At 34.9% G+C, this 24,164-nt stretch overlaps 1 protein-coding gene across 1 annotated transcript; it reads left to right on the top strand.

Moving 5' to 3' along the window:
- The first annotated feature begins 2,959 nt into the window (after nt 1-2,959).
- LOC132543874 (uncharacterized) lies at nt 2,960-23,715 on the top strand. Its single transcript, XM_060207405.1, has 22 exons — nt 2,960-3,025; nt 3,103-3,155; nt 4,405-4,498; nt 4,818-4,898; nt 5,256-5,321; nt 5,942-6,046; nt 6,766-7,018; nt 7,216-7,386; nt 8,172-8,271; nt 8,608-8,719; nt 10,782-10,940; nt 11,424-11,506; nt 11,750-11,828; nt 12,632-12,736; nt 13,485-13,673; nt 14,113-14,239; nt 15,391-15,559; nt 17,558-17,693; nt 18,007-18,117; nt 18,845-18,957; nt 19,224-19,311; nt 21,505-23,715. The coding sequence occupies exons 1-22, from the start codon at nt 2,960-2,962 to the stop codon at nt 21,697-21,699; spliced, it is 2,655 nt and encodes an 884-aa protein (XP_060063388.1). The 3' UTR covers nt 21,700-23,715.
- The last annotated feature ends 449 nt before the right edge of the window (nt 23,716-24,164 follow it).

A 24,164-nucleotide genomic window follows, 5' to 3' on the forward strand; every position in this document is an offset into this window, starting at 1 on the left:
CTGATTGGGTCATGTGATTTAATTGAGGGACGTGCAATACACAGCTAACGATTTTCTATCCACACACCGCATCAGTATTAAGTTACTATGGTAACATAGTCTTGCCAGTTACAATAGGACTGTGTAGGCTGTACGCTCGCTATTGTTATAGATTCTATATAGTGTTCATTCACAAAACAGTATTTTCTATATAGCTTTATGTTATCGTTCTATTTGCACAGGTATTATTGATATATTTTAGATATACACACTGCTCAATGCTGCACTTTATTGTAGATGGACCTTGTAGCGTTTCTTTGTTATTTTGTGAAAATAAAAGTTCGATCTACTTTACTTTTCTGCCTTTTGTTGTACATAACCTTGTTTATACGGCGTGTACAAGTCAAGTATTACTGAATTCATTTCGAAAAAAATCAATTCACCAGGTAAGAAAGGCTAAAAATGGGCGTTCTGTCCTGTGCTTATATAGACCAACGCCTTAGAGACAACTGTACCTTAATAAGCATTGAAAAGGAGACATTTACTAACTAGGAAATATATTTCAGAACTCAGCTGATATGTATGTTCCTTTTGTCCTGTGCTTATATAGACCAACGCCTTAGAGACAACTGTACCTTAATAAGCATTGAAAAGGAGACATTTACTAACTAGGAAATATATTTCAGAACTCAGCTGATATGTATGTTCCTTTTGTCCTGTGCTTATATAGACCAACGCCTTAGAGACAACTGTACCTTAATAAGCATTGAAAAGGAGACATTTACTAACTAGGAAATATATTTCAGAACTCAGCTGATATGTATGTTCCTTCTGTCCTGTGCTTATATAGACCAACGCCTTAGAGACAACTGTACCTTAATAAGCATTGAAAAGGAGACATTTACTAACTAGGAAATATATTTCAGAACTCAGCTGATATGTATGTTCCTTCTGTCCTGTGCTTATATAGACCAACGCCTTAGAGACAACTGTACCTTAATAAGCATTGAAAAGGAGACATTTACTAACTAGGAAATATATTTCAGAACTCAGCTGATATGTATGTTCCTTTTGATCAATTATGAGAGTTATGGTCCATGTTAAGGTCCATGTGCTGATGATGAAGACAGGGTCGGTGATCTAGTAAGCACTTTCTATAAAACCTGACAGGTAGGGAGTTTTGAAATAGGTGACAATCATCGGCGAGTGTTCTGAATGGGGTCAGAATGTACCATAGCTCAAATTCCATTGAACCAACTCTCAAATCTGCAGAGGGAGATGTACAACCTGACGAAACTTCAGGGAAAAACTTAAGTTGCGTATTACAACAATTTGCGACTCCTTGTGAACAGCAACTGAACAGGACAAAGTTTGTAACACTGATCACATTACACACGGGTTACACGTATAGACAAACAAGTGTGGAAACTGTCATGAAATGATGGACATCTTTGTTCCTTTATCCATGTATAGGGGATCAGGCAGCAGTGCCGATTTTGTAAACTTGTACACATGGAAATGAGTGAAGGCGAACCTTCTGATTTTTCGCTCAAAAGGATCCGATGTACAGTAGGGACAGAAGTATGGTCTTGTTTTTCAATCACATATTGAATTGTTTATAATTTTCTGCAATAAAACCTATTCTTACCGAACGCTGACTTTTTATTCTTTAATTAAAAGTATGCATTTTTATACTACAAATTAGGATATGTTTACGGTATATGACTTGATATCTATAGCCTGCTATGTGATTAAAAGAATAATTGTTGGGGAAAGTCGTTAATTCTTCCTATTCTTGTCCATTACATGTATGTTGTTATCTGCAAAAGCGGACGTCACGAAGGACACGAGCTAATATAGCGATCATCTTAAGCATCGTGTTCCTCAAGTTTGTTTAGGGCGTCTTCCACAGGGACTGGTCTCATTTTGTTGCTATACGTATGCTATAGAGAGGTTATAAATACCGCTATCAACAATTAGTAATTGCATCAGCAATATATCTATTATCATCTTATGCTAATAAACTTACAGAAACACCGCAGATGATCTTATTTTCTGTGTTACAAATCACACTGGATGTTATATATTACATGAGTGTGATAATAACAATAAGGTAGTGTGTTAGTGTGTAGATATTAATAGATATTTCCCTGTGTAATGTCATACATCACGACAATGTCCTCCAACACATGTGTAATGGAAAAATGAACAAAAATACTATGTGAATACATACAGTTATGCGAAAATCGCCCTTAAACTTTAAAAGGGAATTATGAATTATAACCCTTGCGAGAGACTTAAGGCGAAAGTATGGAAATCCAGATTAAGGGCGGGGATGTCAGAATCTAAATCGGCTTTGAAAACTGGTAAAGAGGTGATCACAAATTGTGATTTATATTACTAAAAAAAAATAGATTTAAGATGTGACGTTGTGGTTCAAGAAACTGAAGCCTCCAAGGTCAATGTTTTCGTGAAAGGTCAGTGTTATGTATCCCTGTATCCCTTATCATCAGACGGTGTTATAGACAAACGGTTGAAAATGACAGAGTTTTTCCCACATGGACGTATAATACAGTGTATTACATACATCCATGTTCTCACTAACTGGATGATTTTCGTGATTGCAACTTTTAAAAAGAAGTACCTATATGATTTTAGCTTTTGAAACTTGTTTTATAAGTAATATAAATTAGACTATCGGTTGATATAGTCCGAAAACTGCATGCTGAACATATAGTTAGTTTTCATGATTTTTGTTTTAAAAACATGCATGTATTGTAAACAACTAAGATACGTCGATGTTTGATAGTTGTAATGACGTGTAGAAATTGAGGCACGGAAACTTTCGCAAATTCAAAACACGACAAAAATTATGACGTGTAGAAATATTTCACTGTTAGTCAACCTGTCGAGGTTAATGTCATCCTGGACGGATGTTACATCTACGCATGCGCGACGAGTGTAAACATTGACTAAAATCATGGCGACATTCACGTCCGTGTATCATGGAGGAGTGCGAGAAGATCAGTACCTTGGTACATGGAAGGTTCGTTCTCTTCGATACGACGATCGTTTTGTAGTTATTCCTGAAGACTATTACTAATTCATATTATCATTTTTCAGATTGTGGAATGCGTATCGTTAGCAGGTACAGTGGACACGACCGGCATCGAAGGGTAAGGTTCGGCCCGACATATCATGTTATCATATAGGCCTAATTCAGCATTGTCCCTTTCTTATTCTAATTGTCGCAATGCGAAATAAATCACATTTGAAAATTCAGTATCCTATATGTTATTGTATCCAGTTACGACGTAATCGTCTATAGATCTGTGATAGTAGTTAAGTTATTTATTCTAATTGCGCAGTGAGGTTTTTTTTTATATGTTGTGACAAAAATATGTATGACAGATTATGTACGTATGAGTCAGAGACTGATCTTGGGCTGTGTTAAATCCAGGAGGCTGGCCAGAAAATGTAGTTTTCCCAATTGCAATGTCCATACACTATATTCGTGATGAATGATTAACATAGTAAATATATAATATTGAGAGGATGACTTAGTACAAGAACTCCCAAACACATTCCCAGTGCCCCATTTTCTCACTACGGATGATGAAAATCCTCAGAAGTAAACTAGAAAATATGAGAGTATAAATAATACTAATTTATTAAGCATTAGAAAGCAAACCTGACAAAATTACACATACATTCCTGTTCACTGACTGATATGTTAAACCCCCTCCAAAAAATGAAAAGAAAAAAAAATATGTTGCCATAGATGGTGTGTTCACAATAAACCATACCAAACTTAACCTGTCATTTTTTAAATCCTTTAGGGCAACATAATACATGCAAGTTTATTTTAAAAGTAGTTCACTCTGCCTGACCATTTGGTAATATTGTATGCCAATGTGAGGTGTATGATTGATTGAATTGTAAATAAATAAGTTGGACAACATGTTTCTGATATATTTGTTCCCCAATTGTATTTTATAACCTTCAAATTTCAGCCAATTGTTGTTAAAATGCCATTTTGTTTGGTTACTTTTTAAAAGCACTTTATGACTTACCTAGCTGTACACCAAAATGTCTTGGCTTAGAAATCAGAGTCATTACCCTTGGTTAGTCTGAGGTGAGAAAGTATGTTGGAGTTACAATGCTTCTTCTCAAATCTTATGGTGTTCCCAACCTCTTTAACTTTTTGTAAAGGTTAGAATCCATGGTTTATTATGAACTTCACCTGGTGAGGGATAAGAAATAGATGTAGATACCCACTAACTTAGAGATTGGATTCACATCCACCTAGTAAATGAAAGGTTATCATTTAGCCCCTAGCATTGTCAGGGTATTTTCCAAGACTACCTCCTATGTATAATTGAGAACTATAAACATGTATGTATGATTGCTGTATATATTGTAAAGGTCAGAGTTCCACCTGGATGACAGTGGCGATGTGTCTTGGAAAGTGGCTGATGACGTGGACGCCATGCCATTCTTTAATTCTGATACTTATGAGGTACTCTATATATACATTAGAACTATCAGTATTTTTTTTAGTATTTTTCACATGCCAAATAAACCTAAGATGATTGAGATGTTTTACTGTCAATAAATCTTTATAGTTTACAAAGTACAAGTAAAATAATGGAGGCAGATATTTCTTTGCTTTAGAGATATTCCTGGTGTTTTGTGGAAATTATTTCTTTAATTTAGATCTTCTGTGAAATAATTTAAACTGCGATTAATTCAGCATCCACATGTATTAGAATTAAGGTTTCCTAAAAATCCTGTTTAAGTAACTTTTATATAAAGATAGTAATATGTCTTTTGTACAGATACTGTTCCCACCTGGGAAGATGAATTCTGTCCAACTGAAGTTTTTTGGGACTTTAGCAGAACATGTGATTGAATTCAATGTAAGTGCAGTATATGCTATCAATGATAGGATTTACCAATAAAAGTGAAAATGGAAATAGTTTTGTGTACTGATAAAATGTCGTTTTGAGACTTAAAGAAGAACATTTATTATGACATAAAATCGCTGATAATGAAGATTTTAAGTGCACAATATGGTACAAAAGAAGTTTACACTGGACAATGTATATTTTTTTCCATTCCTTGTTAAATATTCTTTTTTACCTTTTCCACACTAATGGAATAATGTTTTGTATGTTAAAAGTTCATATATTTCGCTTCGTGTAATATTAATCTGACAAAGTAAATTGTCATGGCTTCATTAAAATTTTGTTAGACATCATTGTTTTATGTTGTAGGTGGAGATTTCTGGTGAACTGATGCTGTTGACATGTGATCGATGCTGTATGTTACAGTGTCAGAAGGTATGTTGTGTCCACATAACAGTTTACACAGAGACTTAATTTATGCTATATTTCATCATGACAGATCCAAGTAATTTATTCTGCTGCATGTTAGTCCTTTAATGATCCTAGCATTTAAAGGTATATTATTCCTGTTAATCTCAAAACATTTACATAACCTGAGAAATTATCTTGCTATAGGCAAAAATCTTTGGGCCCCCTCACACCTGTATCCTCCATTTCTACTTTGCTTTGCCACTTGTTTCTCTGGTTTTTTTTTTACCAGTACTACTTTCCCCTGCCCTCTTACCTGTATCATTCAAGGCTACTTTTCTGCTGTCCTCAAACCTGTTGTTCTTCAAATGGTACTGCTTTCCTGCTGCAATCATACCTGTATCCTCCATTGATATTTTCCCTTTGTCTTCACTCCTGTTTTTTCCAAGTCAGTGCTACCTTTCCCCTGCCATCACATCTGTATCATAACTGCTTTCTCCTGTCCTCACACTCATATCCTTCATGGCTACACCCCCTCCCCCCTCTCCCTGCCCTCATACCTGCTTTCTCAGAACTCAGAATCCAGTACTACTTTCCACTGTCCTCACAACTAAATCTGTACTTACCAGGGAATAATCTACTTTCAGGTGTCTACCAACAGTTCTAAGGGTGATTGTCATTACACATTTGGACGAGCTTTAGATGAAGGATATTTCTCTGATCTTGTTATTACAGCTGAATCAGGACATCAGGTAAATGAAGCATATTTCCAAACAGAAATATGTAGTATGTCTGTGTTAGATGTTTCCTTACATTGTTGTAGTACAGATAAGGTGAATACATGTTCTGCTGCTGATAAGGTTAGGGCAGCCATCTTGTATAGGGCTTGTATAATCAGAATATTAAAAGTTCTGACTCCCATTTTAGACAGGATATGTCGTCAGCCCATGTATATTTGAATGCTGTCATTCTCCACTAATTAAGATTTTGTCTTTATATTCATATCTTAGTAAACTTTTTACTAGATTTTTGCGTTGTAGAACTCGTAGGTATAAGTTTGGTGATATCTTTTCAATATTGAAAATTAATTAATTTCTCACATATTGTAGCTGTGTGCTTGACTATTCCCCAGCACAAAATCGAAGGATGCCATTACCATTAGATCATTTGCACCATTTTTCAGGATGGGAATAGGGTCAACTATCTTATACAGCCATTCACTAACTTTTGCTATATTGCTGCAATATTATAAAGTTTATGTTCACTTTTAAGAATTATTTTGAACAAGAATTTAAATTTGATATTTAGCTATATTGCAATGTCTGCCGTTTTCTGTATACTGTCAGATCTGAGCTATAATTATCAAATAGGTGATAAATCATCCAATAGAACAAGGAAGTAAGCCAGAATAGAATCAACAAGACACATACTAGCTGATGCTTAGTTGATTTACCGAATGTGTTTTAAACAGTTCCAGGTCCACTCTCTGATCCTGGGTCTGAGCTGCCCTGAAATGGATTGGTGGCACAACCCCCCACCCCTAACAGGCCTCCGGGAGGATGTTCTAGGCACTTTGCTCCACTATCTCTACACTGAATGTCTCCCCAAGGGTCTCTCTGAGGAAACTGTTAAAGTCTGCATCAAAACTGTCAGCAAGCTCCCGGGCATGGAGAACTTTGTCAAACTCTGTAATACTTTCCTGAAAAATACTGCTCTTCGTCAGCGTAAGTATTGAATGAAAAATAACAAATTATGTAATTCATGGTACAACATCAAAGCAAATCTATGATTATATTTAATTTGAAATTTTGATGTAGATTCAAGATGCCAATAAAATATATGAAATTCACAGTACCTTCAATATCATATAACCATTGTAATGAAAAGGTTTAATTATCTTGATTGCATTGTCTTATTTCAGAAATTGTGAATTTGATTGGAGACATGCACACATCAGCAGATCGCATCATTGAGATGTTTAAGTGTAAGAAGAACCCCATTGCACCTGGCACTATTCCAGAGGATGCTCTAGCTGCTAACCCTCCGAGGCTGTGTTACATAATGAAACAGGCAGCTAGGGAAGCTGCTATAGGTACACGCACTATTCTTTACTGGCTTGTCATCACTGCATTGATTTCATATTTATCTCTTGAAAATGATGAACTGATCAAATTGCAATGGATCAATCTCGTTTCTGTCCATCTGTAGGTCATTTGTCCTTTCATAATATTTTTAGTTTTTAATATTGCTCAGTAGTTATGGATAAATCTTTTGTAATCTCTAACGAAGTCACCCATTGGTCCAAAGATTTGATATTGTAGGTGATCTAGAAGATGTAGATGACCCTATTGTATTTTGACCTCTGTAAATTGTTATGGCTGTTTCTTATAAAGAGTGGGACAATATTCAGATTTAGGTTCCCCATGAGAGGTAATTGGTTTTATAACACTTTGTGACTGTCAAAAAAATGGAATTGCTGTGAAATCATCTTGACCAGGATATCAGAAATTGTAACACAAATATCAGAGCTGTTTCATTTGTCTTTTAACACATTGCTTTTCTAGCTAATAAGTTAGGAGGAATTCAAAAGTACAGAAACAAGTTAAAACATTCTTAGAATTATAAAGACATTACAATGGGTGACACAAAAGTCTCTGTAATATCTATGATTTGATTTTGTATGAAGTTAAAACTTTGATTTTAAACTTGTTTGACAGATTATTATTGTCCTACTGTTCCCAATAGATTTTATGTAGTGTCCTTTGTATTCAGCATGACTAAAGACCAATGTAATGATACCACTAGTGTGATGGTGAATTCTGAGTTGTCAGAGAAAATCTTTTTGTATTATGTACAATTATATAATTTATGTTACAGCAAGCTCAAAGTTTGTGTTACTTTGTGACCTGTTTGCAAGGAGGAGTGGCGAACTTCCTCAGGAAGAGAGACATGAGATTATACGTTATGCTAGGTCTAGGTGAGTTGTTTGTTCTTAAGCCATACAACCACATGTTTCCTTAAAATATCACACCCAGATCTGTTATAAAATCTATGAAAAATAAGGCATGTTATTAATGTTAATCTGTGTATTAGCTTTTAACTCCAGGTTCCATTAGGAACTGAAATGTCTTTGAATGTTATAATGGAAAAAGGATATTAAAAATCATTGATGCTTTCGAAAAAAAAAGATAAATATTTTTTACATGGATCATCATACCCTGCTTAGAAATACAGCAACTGTTTCTCATGGACAGAGTTTTTTTATTCTGACAATTATTTTTGAAGTTACCGCCACATTTGTTTTCATTTCCAGATTACCAATATTCGTAAAACAGCTGAAAGAATTCTTTGAATCATTCAAATACCAAATGTCATTTGTTGGACCAAATGAAAAACAAGAAATTGCCACATACATTTTACCTGAGGTAAGACCACATCACAATTTACCTCCCTTTGTTGGCAATTTGACACTGCTAGGGAAATAGTGTGTAGGTAGTGATTGTCATTTTATTGAAGTAATTTTGTTGCAATTTTTGGTATGTTAAGCCTGATTATTTGTTCAATGATAACATATACAGGTAGAGATATTATGTTCTTGTTAACAATGTTTACTGTTGTTTGGCAAGTAGAGATATTATGTTCTTGTTAGTGATGTTTACTGTTGTTTGACAGGTAGAGATATTATGTTCTTGTTAAGGATGTTTACTGTTGTTTGACAGGTAGAGATATTATGTTCTTGTTAGTGATGTTTACTGTTGTTTGACAGGTAGAGATATTATGTTCTTGTTAGTGATGTTTACTGTTGTTTGACAGGTAGAGATATTATGTTCTTGTTAGTGATGTTTACTGTTGTTTGACAGGTAGAGATATTATGTTCTTGTTAGTGATGTTTACTGTTGTTTGACAGGTAGAGATATTATATTCTTGTTAAGGATGTTTACTGTTGTTTGACAGGTAGAGATATTATGTTCTTGTTAACAATGTTTACTGTTGTTTGGCAAGTAGAGATATTATGTTCTTGTTAGTGATGTTTACTGTTGTTTGACAGGTAGAGATATTATGTTCTTGTTAGTGATGTTTACTGTTGTTTGACAGGTAGAGATATTATGTTCTTGTTAAGGATGTTTACTGTTGTTTGACAGGTAGAGATATTATGTTCTTGTTAAGGATGTTTACTGTTGTTTAACAGGTAGAGATATTATGTTCTTGTTAAGGATGTTTACTGTTGTTTGACAGGTAGAGATATTATGTTCTTGTTAGTGATGTTTACTGTTGTTTGACAGGTAGAGATATTATGTTCTTGTTAAGGATGTTTACTGTTGTTTGACAGGTAGAGATATTATGTTCTTGTTAAGGATGTTTACTGTTGTTTGACAGGTAGAGATATTATGTTCTTGTTAGTGATGTTTACTGTTGTTTGACAGGTAGAGATATTATGTTCTTGTTAACAATGTTTACTGTTGTTTGGCAAATAGAGATATTATGTTCTTGTTAGTGATGTTTACTTGTTAGTGATGTTTACTGTTGTTTGACAGGTAGAGATATTATATTCTTGTTAAGGATGTTTACTGTTGTTTGACAGGTAGAGATATTATGTTCTTGTTAGTGATGTTTACTGTTGTTTGACAGGTAGAGATATTATGTTCTTGTTAGTGATGTTTACTGTTGTTTGACAGGAAGAGATATTATGTTCTTGTTAAGGATGTTTACTGTTGTTTGACAGGTAGAGATATTATGTTCTTGTTAAGGATGTTTACTGTTGTTTGGCAAGTAGAGATATTATGTTCTTGTTAACAACGTTTATTGTTGTTTGACAGGTAGAGATATTATGTTCTTGTTAAGGATGTTTACTGTTGTTTGACAGGTAGAGATATTATGTTCTTGTTAGTGATGTTTACTGTTGTTTGACAGGTAGAGATATTATGTTCTTGTTAGTGATGTTTACTGTTGTTTGACAGGTAGAGATATTATGTTCTTGTTAGTGATGTTTACTGTTGTTTGACAGGTAGAGATATTATGTTCTTGTTAAGGATGTTTACTGTTGTTTGACAGGTAGAGATATTATGTTCTTGTTAAGGATGTTTACTGTTGTTTGGCAAGTAGATATATTATATTCTTGTTAACGATGTTTACTGTTGTTTGACAGGTAGAGATATTATGTTCTTGTTAAGGATGTTTACTGTTGTTTGGCAAGTAGAGATATTATGTGCTTGTTAATGATGTTTACTGTTGTTTGATAGGTAGAGATATTATGTGCTTGTTAATGATGTTTACTGTTGTTTGACAGGTAGATATATTATATTCTTGTTAACGATGTTTGCTGTTGTTTGGCTTATTAATGTTTAGAGTAAATATATTATGTGCTTGTTAATGATGTTTACTGTTGTTTGATAGGTAGAGATATTATGTGCTTGTTAATGATGTTTACTGTTGTTTGACAGGTAGAGATATTTTTGTAAATCATGTTTATTGTTGGTTTTTTTACAGGTAGAGACATTGTGTTCCATGCTTACTAAATTTACTGAAGAATTCAAGGCTGCTCTAGACAAAGCCATTACAAAAAATATTTCTGACAAGGAGAAGGGTGAGGAAAAAGGGGAGAAACACAAACATGTCAAAGATGTGCTGGGAAAGACTTTACGACATGTAAGTTTTGAAAATATTATAAACAAAGTAGTATTTCATGGATTTTCGGATGAACCCATGGTCTCGAAATCGCTAGGGTTGAAATTCCGTTTGAGTTGAAATAATTTTCCTAGTCCCGATTATTTTCCTTCTCTGTCTTTGTAATTTTTGTTTGGATGACTCAAATTTCATCTTCATACATCGTTTCTAGTTGCGTTATATTGACATTCCGTAAAACATGATATACTGTGCTTCATTTTTTAAGCGATGAAAAATGACAGAAATGTTATTTTTCATTGCAGTGAAAATATAGTTTTTATCAGTTTAATACTTCTCTGTTCCATGCTAACTAAATTTACCGAAGAGTACAAGGCTGCTCTATACAAAGCCATTACAAAAATATTTCTGACAAGGAGAAGGGTGAGGAAAAAGATGATGAATATGTAACAAACTTTTTTTCATATTTTAGGGGATTTGTAGGATTGGGGTTTTATCTTTTTACAGGTATTACATGTGAGAGAGTTGAAGAAATTGAAACACATGCATGACACTGCATCCAAAAAGTTTGAGACAGCTTTCGAAAAACTGTAAGTGTACTCTGTCTTTTTTAAATATGTTACTGTCAACTGCTCGTGAGTTTGTAAATAACAGTCTGTTTTAATGGACCCTCTTAAGTTATTTCCTGTTGATTAAACCAGTGTTATTAATATCTGCACTTAAAGACTATTTTATGGATGGACACATTTCTATTGTATATGGAGTAACTTTGACAGGAAACCTCAGCAGCAATCTAGAGTTTTGTTAATGATGTTTTTTACTACTTTACTCAGTGGCAGATTCAACAGGAAACCCAATGCTGAGAAGATTGTTCGTGTGTGCCTCATTATAGATGAACTGAAGGACAGAGAGGTAGGCTACTTATTTAGGAAGAATAAATCACATGAACATGGTTGTCTATTTTAGCAGTGATGTCTGTACACTAAGCCTGTTTCACAAGGTGATATTTTATTTTGAAAAAATCTGATGAAGGAAGAATAATTTTGAGGAAACGTGTCATTTTCGGAAAGTGATTACCCTTTTTAATGAGAGAAAGATTCACAGATGTACCTGTGCTAATCTCAAATTAATTTCAAGAATATAACCAACAGGTAGTTGTTGACCTGCAGCAACTTGAGTTTGATGTGTTTATGCTGTGTGTTCCCTTTACACATGGCCATATTAAGTTTACTTTATTTTACATTTATGCTATTTAATGTTTTTTTTTGGCTTTAGTCAGCAAAAGTACAATGTTTTAACAGCTATCTTTGTCTTGGGTGTCATCATGTTTCTTCAGTTAAGGTCACCTTCACTTAAAATGTGGGTGTACAGAAAATGCATTGTAATGGCCATATATAAGATTTGGATAGAAATACACATTTGGTTAGGTAAGACCTTTGAAAACAATAGATTGTGATGAATTCTTTGTGTCGGTTATGTTACCTAAATGAATTTTAACTTATATAAGTGCTTAATTTTGAGTTAAATTATAAAGATCTTTAAATTTCAATCCAGCACAGATACACATGATCTAAATATCAATTGAAGTGTACGGGTATTGTCTGCAGAATGTGTTCATTCTGCCTTAGTTTATTTGATATCAAAGGGAAATAAATATTTTTCCAAAAGTTAGGAATTCCTGGGAATATTAATGTGTGTTTTCTTTTTATCCGCAGGCTCCAATGTTAGTAGGGCGTGTTGAACAGTTAGCCCTTGTCCTAGAGGAGAAGTTCAAATGGCGCCAGTGGAAATACATATTTAAACTGGGGTCTTCTAAAGTCGTAAGTTGTGTCAGTTAATCTATTCTCTGAAGCTTTGTTATTTCGTCGGTTTGTACTCTACAATAGAGATAAAACAATTAAGGATTAAAAGATCAGACATTCTCTACAATAGAGATAAAACAATTAAGGATTAATAAAGATACAGACTCATATAGTAATTATTGTTTACAAATCACTGGGTAAACACAGGAGTGTTTATCATACTGGGTAATATTATATGTTATACAGGAAGTGTTTATAGTACTTTGTAATACTGTATGTTATACAGGAAGTGTTTATCATACTGGGTAATACTATATGTTATACAGGGAGTGTTTATCATACTGGGTAATACTATATGTTATACAGGAAGTGTTTATCATACTGGGTAATATTATATGTTATACAGGAAGTGTTTGTCTATGTAATGTACTATTATCATACTGGGTAATATTATTTGTTACACAGGAAGTGTTTATCATACTGGGTAATATTATATGTTATACAGGAAGTGTTTGTCATACTGGGTAATATTATATGTTATACAGGAAGTGTTTGTCATACTGGGTAATACTGTATGTTATACAGGAAGTGTTTGTCATACTGGGTAATATTATATGTTATACAGGTAGTGTTTATCACACTGGGTAATACTGTATGTCATACAGGAAGTGTTTATAGTACTTTGTAATACTGTTTATCATATAGGAGGTTGATGAATTTCACAACAACATATTTCGGACTATAATACTGTATGAATGTGTTGCAGGCTTGGGCTGTAAACAAACTATGTTGTTACAAGGCAACCCTGGCCTCATCTATACAACAGATGGTAGAGATGGTACACAAGGATGAGTTTACAGCATCCCTCACTGCCCTAAGTCTATACACTACAGACAAATCACAGGATAGTGGGACTCCAAGTATCCCTGACAGGACCGCTGTCACATATGCCCATGTAAGTCTTCCTAACCGTGTAAAATATGTTAACAAAAGTGGGCCCCACTCTCCAGACTCTCTCTGACAGGACCACTGTCACATGTGACCATGTAGTCTTCCCAACCATGTAAAATATGCTTACAACAGTGTCTCACCCTCCTTACTGTTTCTGACATATGCCCATTCAAGTTTGCCCAACATTGTAAAATATGATTTAGTTTGTCCCACCCTCCTTTCTCTCCTTGACTGGAGAACTACCAGATTGAAAGTGAATCAGTACTACAGGCCTCTAGTTAGTACTTTGATTAGATCAGTACTTCATTGCTATTAGAAGTGAGTCTTTTAAAAGCTATTTAACTATTTAATTTTTACTTTGCATGTCTTGGAATTGAATGTGTTATCATTTACTTACTGGCATATATATAGTATTGTTTGTTTGCTTTTTTTGTTTGTTATAGTTAAGTTCAGTTGAATCCCTTTGTGTTCCTCCACTGGCCAGAAACAGTAAGCTAGCCAAACGCTCTATAGATCTGTTGAGTAAAGGTGAGAAGACGGACATGATGTTTGAAATCATCGTTGTTCATGGTAAGTGTCAGATACGACAAGTCTTGTAAAGAACAGTTTGATTTTTTTTTGTTTGTTTATGAAATAACTCCATTTTACAAAGTATGAAAGATATATGGTTAATTTACATCTCAGTTAATTTATACTTTTGGCATGTAAAAGAATTCAATTTATAACATTTTTCACGATGTAATGTATTAAGGTGAAAATTCAGTATGAGTGAAAGTACCAAAACTTGATACATTCTTCACTTGGTGAAAATATTCCTTGTAATGACACAGTACTCGAAAATATATCTTTCTCTCAGAGTGCTTTGCAGCATTAAAAAATATCAGTTTTGGTAGAAATCATGTAAATATAGCATTTTATAATGAAAAAGAAAACACTCTGGTTTCTGTATTTAATTATAGGGTGTTATGTGTGTTTTATTTACCTTTGTTAAGTTACTTGACAACTTGGTCTTACATGTAGAAGTAGTTATCTGGCAGAGTAATGATAACAGAGCACTTGGATAGCCCAGCAGAACATAATATTTAAATTAGTGTCAATGGATAGTGAGAAAATATAATAAACATGATATTCTTTATATCTTAATGAATAACAGTTATCTCGTTGGATGCAAAACTTTATTGTTTCTCATAAAAAATATCAATGTTTTTATCCCACTTAATAAAATATAATTGTTTTCATAAAAAAAGCAAGCAAAGATTCACTGATCTGTATGCAGATTGGAATATGAACATTGATAAATCAGTGATTTTTCGGACTCAGATATTTGAGTCCTGGATTTTCCTTTGGGACACACTCAAATTTGGAGACCCCTCTATATCATAGTATTGTCACTCATCAAAATTTCGGAAGTTATCTTTGGGACGTATTGGAAAATGTCTTACAAAGATTGCTGATAATGTGTAAACCAAAGCACTTGTCTTTACATTGATTTATGTTGAGCACTGATTTATATTTCAGCCTTAATTTATGCTGAGCACTGATTTATATTTGAGCTCAGACTAATGTTGAGCACTGATTTATATTTGAGCTCAGACTAATGTTGAGCACTGATTTATATTTGAGCTCAGACTAATGTTGAGCACTATTAAACATTTTAGTTCTGATTTATGTTAAGTAGTGGTTTAGTACCGGTATTTATGTACACATGGACATATTTTTAGATGTTGGAGACACAGTGATAGACCACACCCATGGGGAGCCTATAGCTCGTGCAGAGTCAGACCGAGATGTTGATATCTATGAGATTCCTGCCCACCGTGTCATTCTTGCCTCCAGGTGTAACTGGTTCTGTAGGGCACTGCTCAGCGGTATGAGGGAGTCTATAGACAAGTAAGTCTTACTTAGTGTTAAGTGGTATGAGGGAGTCTATAGACAAGTAAGTCCTCTCAGTGTTAAGTGGTATGAGGGAGACTATAGACAAGTAAGTCCTCTCAGTGTTAAGTGGTATGAGGGAGACTATAGACAAGTAAGTCCTCTCAGTTTTAAGTTGTATGAGGGAGTCTATAGACAAGTAAGTCCTCTCAGTGTTAAGTGGTATGAGGGAGACTATAGACAAGTAAGTCCTCTCCGTGTTAAGTGGTATGAGGGAGACTATAGACAAGTAAGTCCTCTCAGTGTTAAGTGGTATGAGGGAGACTATAGACAAGTAAGTCCTCTCAGTGTTAAGTGGTATGAGGGAGTCTATAGACAAGTAAGTCCTCTCAGTGTTAAGTGGTATGAGGGAGTCTATAGACATGTAAGTCTTACTCAGTGTTAAGTGGTATGAGGGAGTCTATAGACAAGTAAGTCTTACTCAGTGTTAAGTGGTATGAGGGAGTCTATAGACAAGTAAGTCTTACTCAGTGTTAAGTGGTATGAGGGAGACTATAGACATGTAAGTCCTGCTCAGTGTTAAGTGGTATGAGGGAGTCTATAGACAAGTAAGTCCTCTCAGTGTTAAGTGGTATGAGGGAGACTATAGACAAGTAAGTCTTACTCAGTGTTAAGTGGTATGAGGGAGACTATAGACAAGTAAGTCCTCTCAGTGTTAAGTGGTATGAGGGAGTCTATAGACAAGTAAGTCCTCTCAGTGTTAAGTGGTATGAGGGAGACTATAGACAAGTAAGTCCTCTCCGTGTTAAGTGGTATGAGGGAGTCTATAGACAAGTAAGTCCTCTCAGTGTTAAGTGGTATGAGGGAGTCTATAGACAAGTAAGTCCTGCTCAGTGTTAAGTGGTATGAGGGAGACTATAGACAAGTAAGTCCTCTCAGTGTTAAGTGGTATGAGGGAGTCTATAGACAAGTAAGTCCTGCTGAGTGTTAAGTGGTATGAGGGAGTCTATAGACAAGTAAGTCCTCTCCGTGTTAAGTGGTATGAGGGAGTCTATAGACAAGTAAGTCCTCTCAGTGTTAAGTGGTATGAGGGAGACTATAGACAAGTAAGTCCTCTCAGTGTTAAGTGGTATGAGGGAGTCTATAGACAAGTAAGTCCTCTCAGTGTTAAGTGGTATGAGGGAGTCTATAGACAAGTAAGTCCTGCTCAGTGTTAAGTGGTATGAGGGAGACTATAGACAAGTAAGTCCTCTCAGTGTTAAGTGGTATGAGGGAGTCTATAGACAAGTAAGTCCTGCTGAGTGTTAAGTGGTATGAGGGAGTCTATAGACAAGTAAGTCCTGCTCAGTGTTAAGTGGTATGAGGGAGACTATAGACAAGTAAGTCCTCTCAGTGTTAAGTGGTATGAGGGAGTCTATAGACAAGTAAGTCCTGCTGAGTGTTAAGTGGTATGAGGGAGACTATAGACAAGTAAGTCCTCTCAGTGTTAAGTGGTATGAGGGAGTCTATAGACAAGTAAGTCCTACTGAGTGTTAAGTGGTATGAGGGAGTCTATAGACAAGTAAGTCCTGCTCAGTGTTAAGTGGTATGAGGGAGTCTATAGACAAGTAAGTCCTCTCAGTGTTAAGTGGTATGAGGGAGTCTATAGACAAGTAAGTCCTACTGAGTGTTAAGTGGTATGAGGGAGTCTATAGACAAGTAAGTCCTGCTCAGTGTTAAGTGGTATGAGGGAGTCTATAGACAAGTAAGTCCTCTCAGTGTTAAGTGGTATGAGGGAGTCTATAGACAAGTAAGTCCTGCTCAGTGTTAAGTGGTATGAGGGAGTCTATAGACAAGTAAGTCCTGCTGAGTGTTAAGTGGTATGAGGGAGACTATAGACAAGTAAGTCCTACTGAGTGTATGAGGGATTTTTCTCATTATTTGATAGTTTTTTTATGCAGACTTCCTTTATTTGTTAGACTAAATCATTGTCAGTGTCATGTTTGCTAAGACCTTCCACCTGTCTGATTTTTATAGGAAAATAACGGTGCATGATACTAATCCTGAAGTGTTCAAAGTATTCCTGGAGTACCTATACAGTGGACAGGTAGGAGGAGAAGAACACACTACAGAGCAGCTGTCTGACCTCCTCACACTGGCTGATAGATATGAGGTAACTCTAACAAATATTTCTTATGTACAAAAGCATCAGTTACCTTGACAATGACTGTTATACAGAACTTCTGGCCTAAAATATGTAGTTGTATGTTGTTATATATTTCACAACATTAGTAACAGACCTGCTGCTCTAAATTACGTAATCATAATTTTGATGGAAACTCTGTGATATGTTTTTTTGCTTAATAAGAAAATATAAGTATTTTTGCTTGGCTACACTAAAAACATTTAAAGTAGTCAAGAGGTGGTGTGAAATACACCCTGTAGTTATATGTGGGAACTAATTCAGTATTATTGATATATTACAGGTGGACAGTCTAAAGTTGTTCTGTGAACACGCTCTGCAGAGACATGTAGATAATAACACCGCAGTTTACCTCTTCAGCCTAGCTGATCAACTCCAGACAAAGTCATTAAAGGTGAGCTATCTCTATAGTGTTGTAACTTTTGTATGTAAAATCCAAAATGTCTCTCTGTCTGTCACTCTGTCCATCGGTCTGTCCAGAATTTTCGTTATCGCTATTTCTTGTTAAGTACTGGATGTGGCTTTCTCAAATTTCATATGTAGGTCTCTCCTAGGTTCGAAATTGTGCCTGATTGATTTGGCCTGATCAGAAAACAAAATGGCTAACAGGCAGCCATCTTGGATTTTAATGATGAAAGTATTTATGGCTATTTGTTGAGAAATGCTGGATCTTTCTAAAATTCTTATGAATATCCCCTGCATTCCTTAGTTGTGCTCCAATGATTTTGGGACTGATAAGAGAAAGAATTTGGCCAACAGGCCTGGCTGTAAATGATTAAGGACACATTGGCAATTGTTTTTATCCCCACGGATTCCATTGATGAGAAGATAAACATTACTGTAGTTAGACTGTGTGTGTTTCTATATGTCGGTCAATGTAGGCCTAGTCGGCATTAACCAGGTATTAAACGATGTTCTAAGTAACACATTTTTGTTCCCCAGTAAAAGAGCAGTCCAAGGTCATGGTCATTTAGGGACATTCAGTAGAATAGCATTTATATCTTATAACCATGCTCTTGTCTATTCCTTAAAACCAAATCCACACAAATTTTATATGAAGTAAAGTTGTGATCAAATAGATCAGAACAGCTTACATTGTCAACTGACATCTTTGTCTTCAGGAGAGAGCACTTTTGTACATGGTAGACAATCCCACGCTGGCTGAGGGTGAGGTGTACCTGGAGCTCCCTCAACACCTAAAGGATGAGGTACACACTGCCATCCTCAACGGAAGGTATGATATACCGACAATGATGTTTAATACATGTGTAATATATATCTGTGTAGTGTGGATACTGTGTCTGATGTTGTAATACTAAACAGTCTTACATGTGTATTAGGTATCTGTGTAGTGTGGATACTGTGTCTGATGTTGTAATACTAAACAGTCTGATGTCCTTTACTTTGTAATACATAACTGTCTAGGTTTGACCTTGTTATTAAATATTTTAGTACTTACTCAACATCTGATTATATTCAACATTGTTGATTGTTTCCTAGTATGGCTACCAAGACAAGGTTACCAAGAATACACCAGGCTGACCCGAATGTAGTGGAAATGATTAATGACATGGACCTTAATTCAGGGGTAAGTTTGTCCTAAATCATGAAATATTTTACCATGAGTGACTGTATAGGTGAAAACATCTACTTTTACGAGTTTAAGGATAAATTGTGGATAAACATTAGCTAGAAGCTAGAGGATAAACTGTTGATGTACAGTAAACATTGACCAGGAGTTATAAGATAAACGGTGGATGTACAGTAAACATTGACCAGGAGTTATAAGATAAACTGTGGATGTACAGTAAACATTGACCAGGAGTTATAAGATAAACTGTGGATGTACAGTAAACATTGACCAGGAGTTATAAGATAAACGGTGGAGGTACAGTAAACATTGATCATGAGTTATAAGATAAACTGTTGATGTACAGTAAACATTGACCAGGAGTTCTAAGATAAACTGTGGATGTACAGTAAACATTGACCAGGAGTTATAAGATAAACTGTGGATGTACAGTAAACATTGATCATGAGTTATAAGATAAACTGTGGATGTACAGTAAACATTGACCAGGAGTTATGGGATAAACAGTGGATGTACAGTAAACATTGACCAGGAGTTATAAGATAAACTGTGGATGTACAGTAAACATTGACCAGGAGTTATAAGATAAACTGTGGATGTACAGTAAGAAAACTGTGGATGTACAATAAACATTGATCAGTAGTTATGGGATAAACGGTGGATGTACAGTAAACATTGACCAGGAGTTATGGGATAAACTGTGGATGTACAGTAAACATTGACCAGGAGTTAAAAGATAAAAGATAAACAGGAGTTATAAGTAAACTGTGGATGTACAGTAAACATTGACCATGAGTTATAAGATAAACTGTGGATGTACAGTAAACATTGACCAGGAGTTATAAGATAAACTGTGGATGTACAGTAAACATTGACCAGGAGTTATGGGATAAACAGTGGATGTACAGTAAACATTGACCAGGAGTTATAAGATAAACTGTGGATGTACAGTAAACATTGACCAGGAGTTATAAGATAAACAGTGGATGTACAATAAACATTGACCAGGAGTTATAAGATAAACTGTGGATGTACAATAAACATTGATCAGGAGTTATAAGTTAAACTGTGGATGTACAGTAAACATTGACCAGGAGTTATGGGATAAATGGTGGATGTACAGTAAACATTGACCAGGAGTTAAAAGATAAACTGTTGATGTACAGTAAACATTGACCAGGAGTTATAAGATAAACTGTGGATGTACAGTAAACATTGACCAGGAGTTATAAGATAAACTGTGGATGTACAGTAAACATTGATCATGAGTTATAAGATAAACTGTGGATGTACAGTAAACATTGACCAGGAGTTATAAGATAAACTGTGGATGTACAGTAAACATTGATCATGAGTTATAAGATAAACTGTGGATGTACAGTAAACATTGACCAGGAGTTATAAGATAAACGGTGGAGGTACAGTAAACATTGATCATGAGTTATAAGATAAACTGTTGATGTACAGTAAACATTGACCAGGAGTTCTAAGATAAACTGTGGATGTACAGTAAACATTGACCAGGACCAGGAGTTATAAGATAAACTGTGGATGTACAGTAAACATTGATCATGAGTTATAAGATAAACTGTGGATGTACAATAAACATTGATCAGGAGTTATGGGATAAACGGTGGATGTACAGTAAACATTGACCAGGAGTTAAAAGATAAACTGTTGATGTACAGTAAACATTGACCAGGAGTTAGAAGATATTGAAATTCATTACAAAGTATAGCTCTATTAATATTGGTTCGTTATATTCATTACAAACTATAGCTGTAATAATATCGGTTTAATTCCTTCAAAGCAAAAAAAAATATAAAAGGATAGAAATTCAAAAAATGAAAATTAAATTGATACAAAGACAATGGTTAACTGCTTATCGAGTGTTTTTGTTTCGGTGAAGGCATCAAGCTCTCTTTTACCTTGAATTCATTCTGTCAGTCAATCAAAACATGCTACAATGTAAAATCACCAATGGTATAACATTTATGTTTATACAAGAGTTGGAATAATTAATTCTTACTTTGGGAATTGAATTACGCCCACCTATTGAGTTAGAGAAATTGGTTTGTTGCGTTAAAGACTCCTGTTATTGATTGAATACTTGTCAAATTTTGTTTCTGCAACCTTGAAGAATTTTCACAAAGGAATATCCTTAGAAAATAAAAGTGTGGTTTTTTTCAGGATGACACGTCATCTTCAAGTTCTGGAGACTTCCAGTATGAAGATTTCGATCAGGATCCAGGACGGATGGATCGCTCTGTTGCTGAACTGAGGGAAGTGGTGGGTGATGAACCCTCAGATGAAGACTTAGCATCATTGCTATTGTCAGCAGACTTTGATCTTAACAGAGCTATCAACTTCTTCTATGCTAGCTGATATTTATCCAGAGGTTGAGCTAGTAACAAAAGTGTTCACTGTATGTTTGATGTTATGTCTGAGGGAATCAGAAGACCACACCTAAAAACACCAGTACTGCACACATTATAACACAAGTACTTATACACATTATAACACAGTACAGCACCCCTTATAACACAGTACAGCACCCCTTATAACACAGGTACAGCACACCTGATAACACAGGTACAGCACACCTGAAAACACAGGTACAGCACACCTGATATCACAATTACACCAGACCTGATAACACAGGTAAAACACACCTGATAACACAGTACAGCACCCCTTATAACACATGTACACCACACCTGGTCGCACATGTACACCACACCTGATAACACAGGTAAAACACACCTGATAACACAGAACACCACACCTGGTCACACATGTACACCACACCTGGTCACACATGTACACCACACCTGGTCACACATGTACACCACACCTGGTCACACATGTACACCACACCTGGTCACACAGGTAAAACACACTCAAGGGTAGGTATTTTCCATAGATGTTGAAGACAATTTTTGGCATGATCAATTGATGAATGACGGAATGTAGTGTCTCAAATAAAAAGTTATCTGTAAGATTGGTTAACAGTGTAAGAGAAAAGATACTGTGTTACAGCTGTTAAAAAGTGTTTAGAAACTAAGATAATGTTTACACAATCTTGTTACACAGGTTGTATTTTTTGGTTGTGTTACATTGAAAATGAGATGATCCATGATGTAAAACATTTGCAGTGATTAACCTGCAGTTTTTACTATTGTACAACATTAGTAATTAATAGCTGTCATTTGGGATCAATAACAATTCATTGTAAAATTTTTGTTTTTCTACAAACAATGATGAATATCTGGCTCCACCCAATTGCCAGATGATGACAGAACAGAAGTATAGCTAAGAAAGTTAAAAACTCCCTGTTTCTGACATGTGACTGAACGAGGGAGGAAGACTAGCTCATTAATAGACAACTTGATGTCTACTTGATACAAAAGTACTGGTATTTTATGTGAATCATAAAAAACCTCTTAAGCAATACTAAATATATAACCTTTCCCTTGTATCTGCTGCTATTGACCTGTATAATACCTGGCAGGAATCCTTTAACTTACAGGAGAGATTGTTTAGAAACAACTTATTAAAATTAATAATAATTAGAATCAATTTATCACCTTATATCATTTATACCAATAGATAGCAGTTTAGAGTCCCTTCTTATTTCTCTGGTCATTAATTGGTCTGCTCATTTAATTGATTGCTAACCGGTCTTTTCATTGATTGTAAACCACATCTCTTTATTGCTAACTTATATTTAATTGGGTGTTAACATATTTATTTAATGGAGTGTTAACTACTACATTATTATTAAATAGTCATTTCATTAAGTGTTAACTTATCTAATATTTCACCGAGTGCTAACTTATCTAATATTTCACCGAGTGCTAACTTGTCTGTTTCCTAGCGTGCTAACTTGTCTATTTATTTTATTGATTGCTAATGCTACTAAACTTTGCCTTGCGTATCTGTGATTCTATGTATTGTAAGTCAGATGGAGAACGCTTGTAACACAAAGTTCCAGTGTTGTGTAGAAATTTCTAATAACTCTACAAACTTGTGTTCTATGTTATATATCAACAGTTGTGTACTACATTATATAATGTATCAGTTCATACTTCTCCGGAGAATGTTGAGCTATTGTGATGATTACCCAGTCCAGACTAAATATGGAAAGATATTTATTTTCCATCTAATTATTCCATAATGCATATTATGTTATCCTTACAAATTTCCATTTTAGGGAGAAACTTCCTTGCAACTTGAAAGAGTTATGTCCCTTCTCTGTGATGGTTCTATCTAATCATTTTGTATTATGCTTTTGTGATGTAAGACAGTATTCTTTGTCAAGGGTATGGCTTCAGTATTTTAATTGTTTCACATAGTACCTCTTGTGTTTGTACAGGAAATCATGTGAAATGTTTTAATTAGTTACCAATCAAGGTACTATGTTGATAGAGTAGTATTGAATTACATTGAAATATTGTGTAAAACGACTAGGATAGTATGTTGCTAGTATCTCGTAGTTGTGTTTTTACAAATTAATTCATTTGTCTACAAAAAAATTGTGATAGTGAGTAATTTTATTGAAAATACAGTGAATGGCACACTTCTACTTAAAAAGTAAACTGGAACTTTCTTGTTATATTATATGGAATACTTGTAGAGAATGGAACATTTACACATAAGGTAAGTTAGCAGTTCCAACGGGAACACGTTTCTGTTATTACATATGTAGTCAATGAATGCTTTATTTAAGTGCAATTCCTTATACTTTAAGCTTCTGGTACAAGCAAGCGTAAATTCTGAGAGTGTATTCCTGCTTAAAAAAATAGTTGGTTATTTTTGTGTGTGATTGTGAATATAGTGGTTATCTCCCT

This window comes from Ylistrum balloti, unplaced genomic scaffold (assembly GCF_031769215.1).
Source record: "Ylistrum balloti isolate Yb309-2 unplaced genomic scaffold, AGI_CSIRO_Ybal_v1 Utg369772, whole genome shotgun sequence".
Lineage (NCBI taxonomy): Eukaryota > Metazoa > Mollusca > Bivalvia > Pectinida > Pectinidae > Ylistrum > Ylistrum balloti.

What these genes read in the sequence shown, in the direction of transcription:
- LOC132543874 (XM_060207405.1), top strand. Translation starts at nt 2,960, where the DNA reads ATGGCGACATTCACGTCCGTGTATCATGGAGGAGTGCGAGAAGATCAG. An exon ending in AGTACCTTGGTACATGGAAG is followed by an intron (nt 3,026 to 3,102) that starts GTTCGTTCTCTT and finishes ATCATTTTTCAG; the next exon opens with ATTGTGGAATGCGTATCGTT. An exon ending in CACTGGCTGATAGATATGAG is followed by an intron (nt 17,694 to 18,006) that starts GTAACTCTAACA and finishes GATATATTACAG; the next exon opens with GTGGACAGTCTAAAGTTGTT.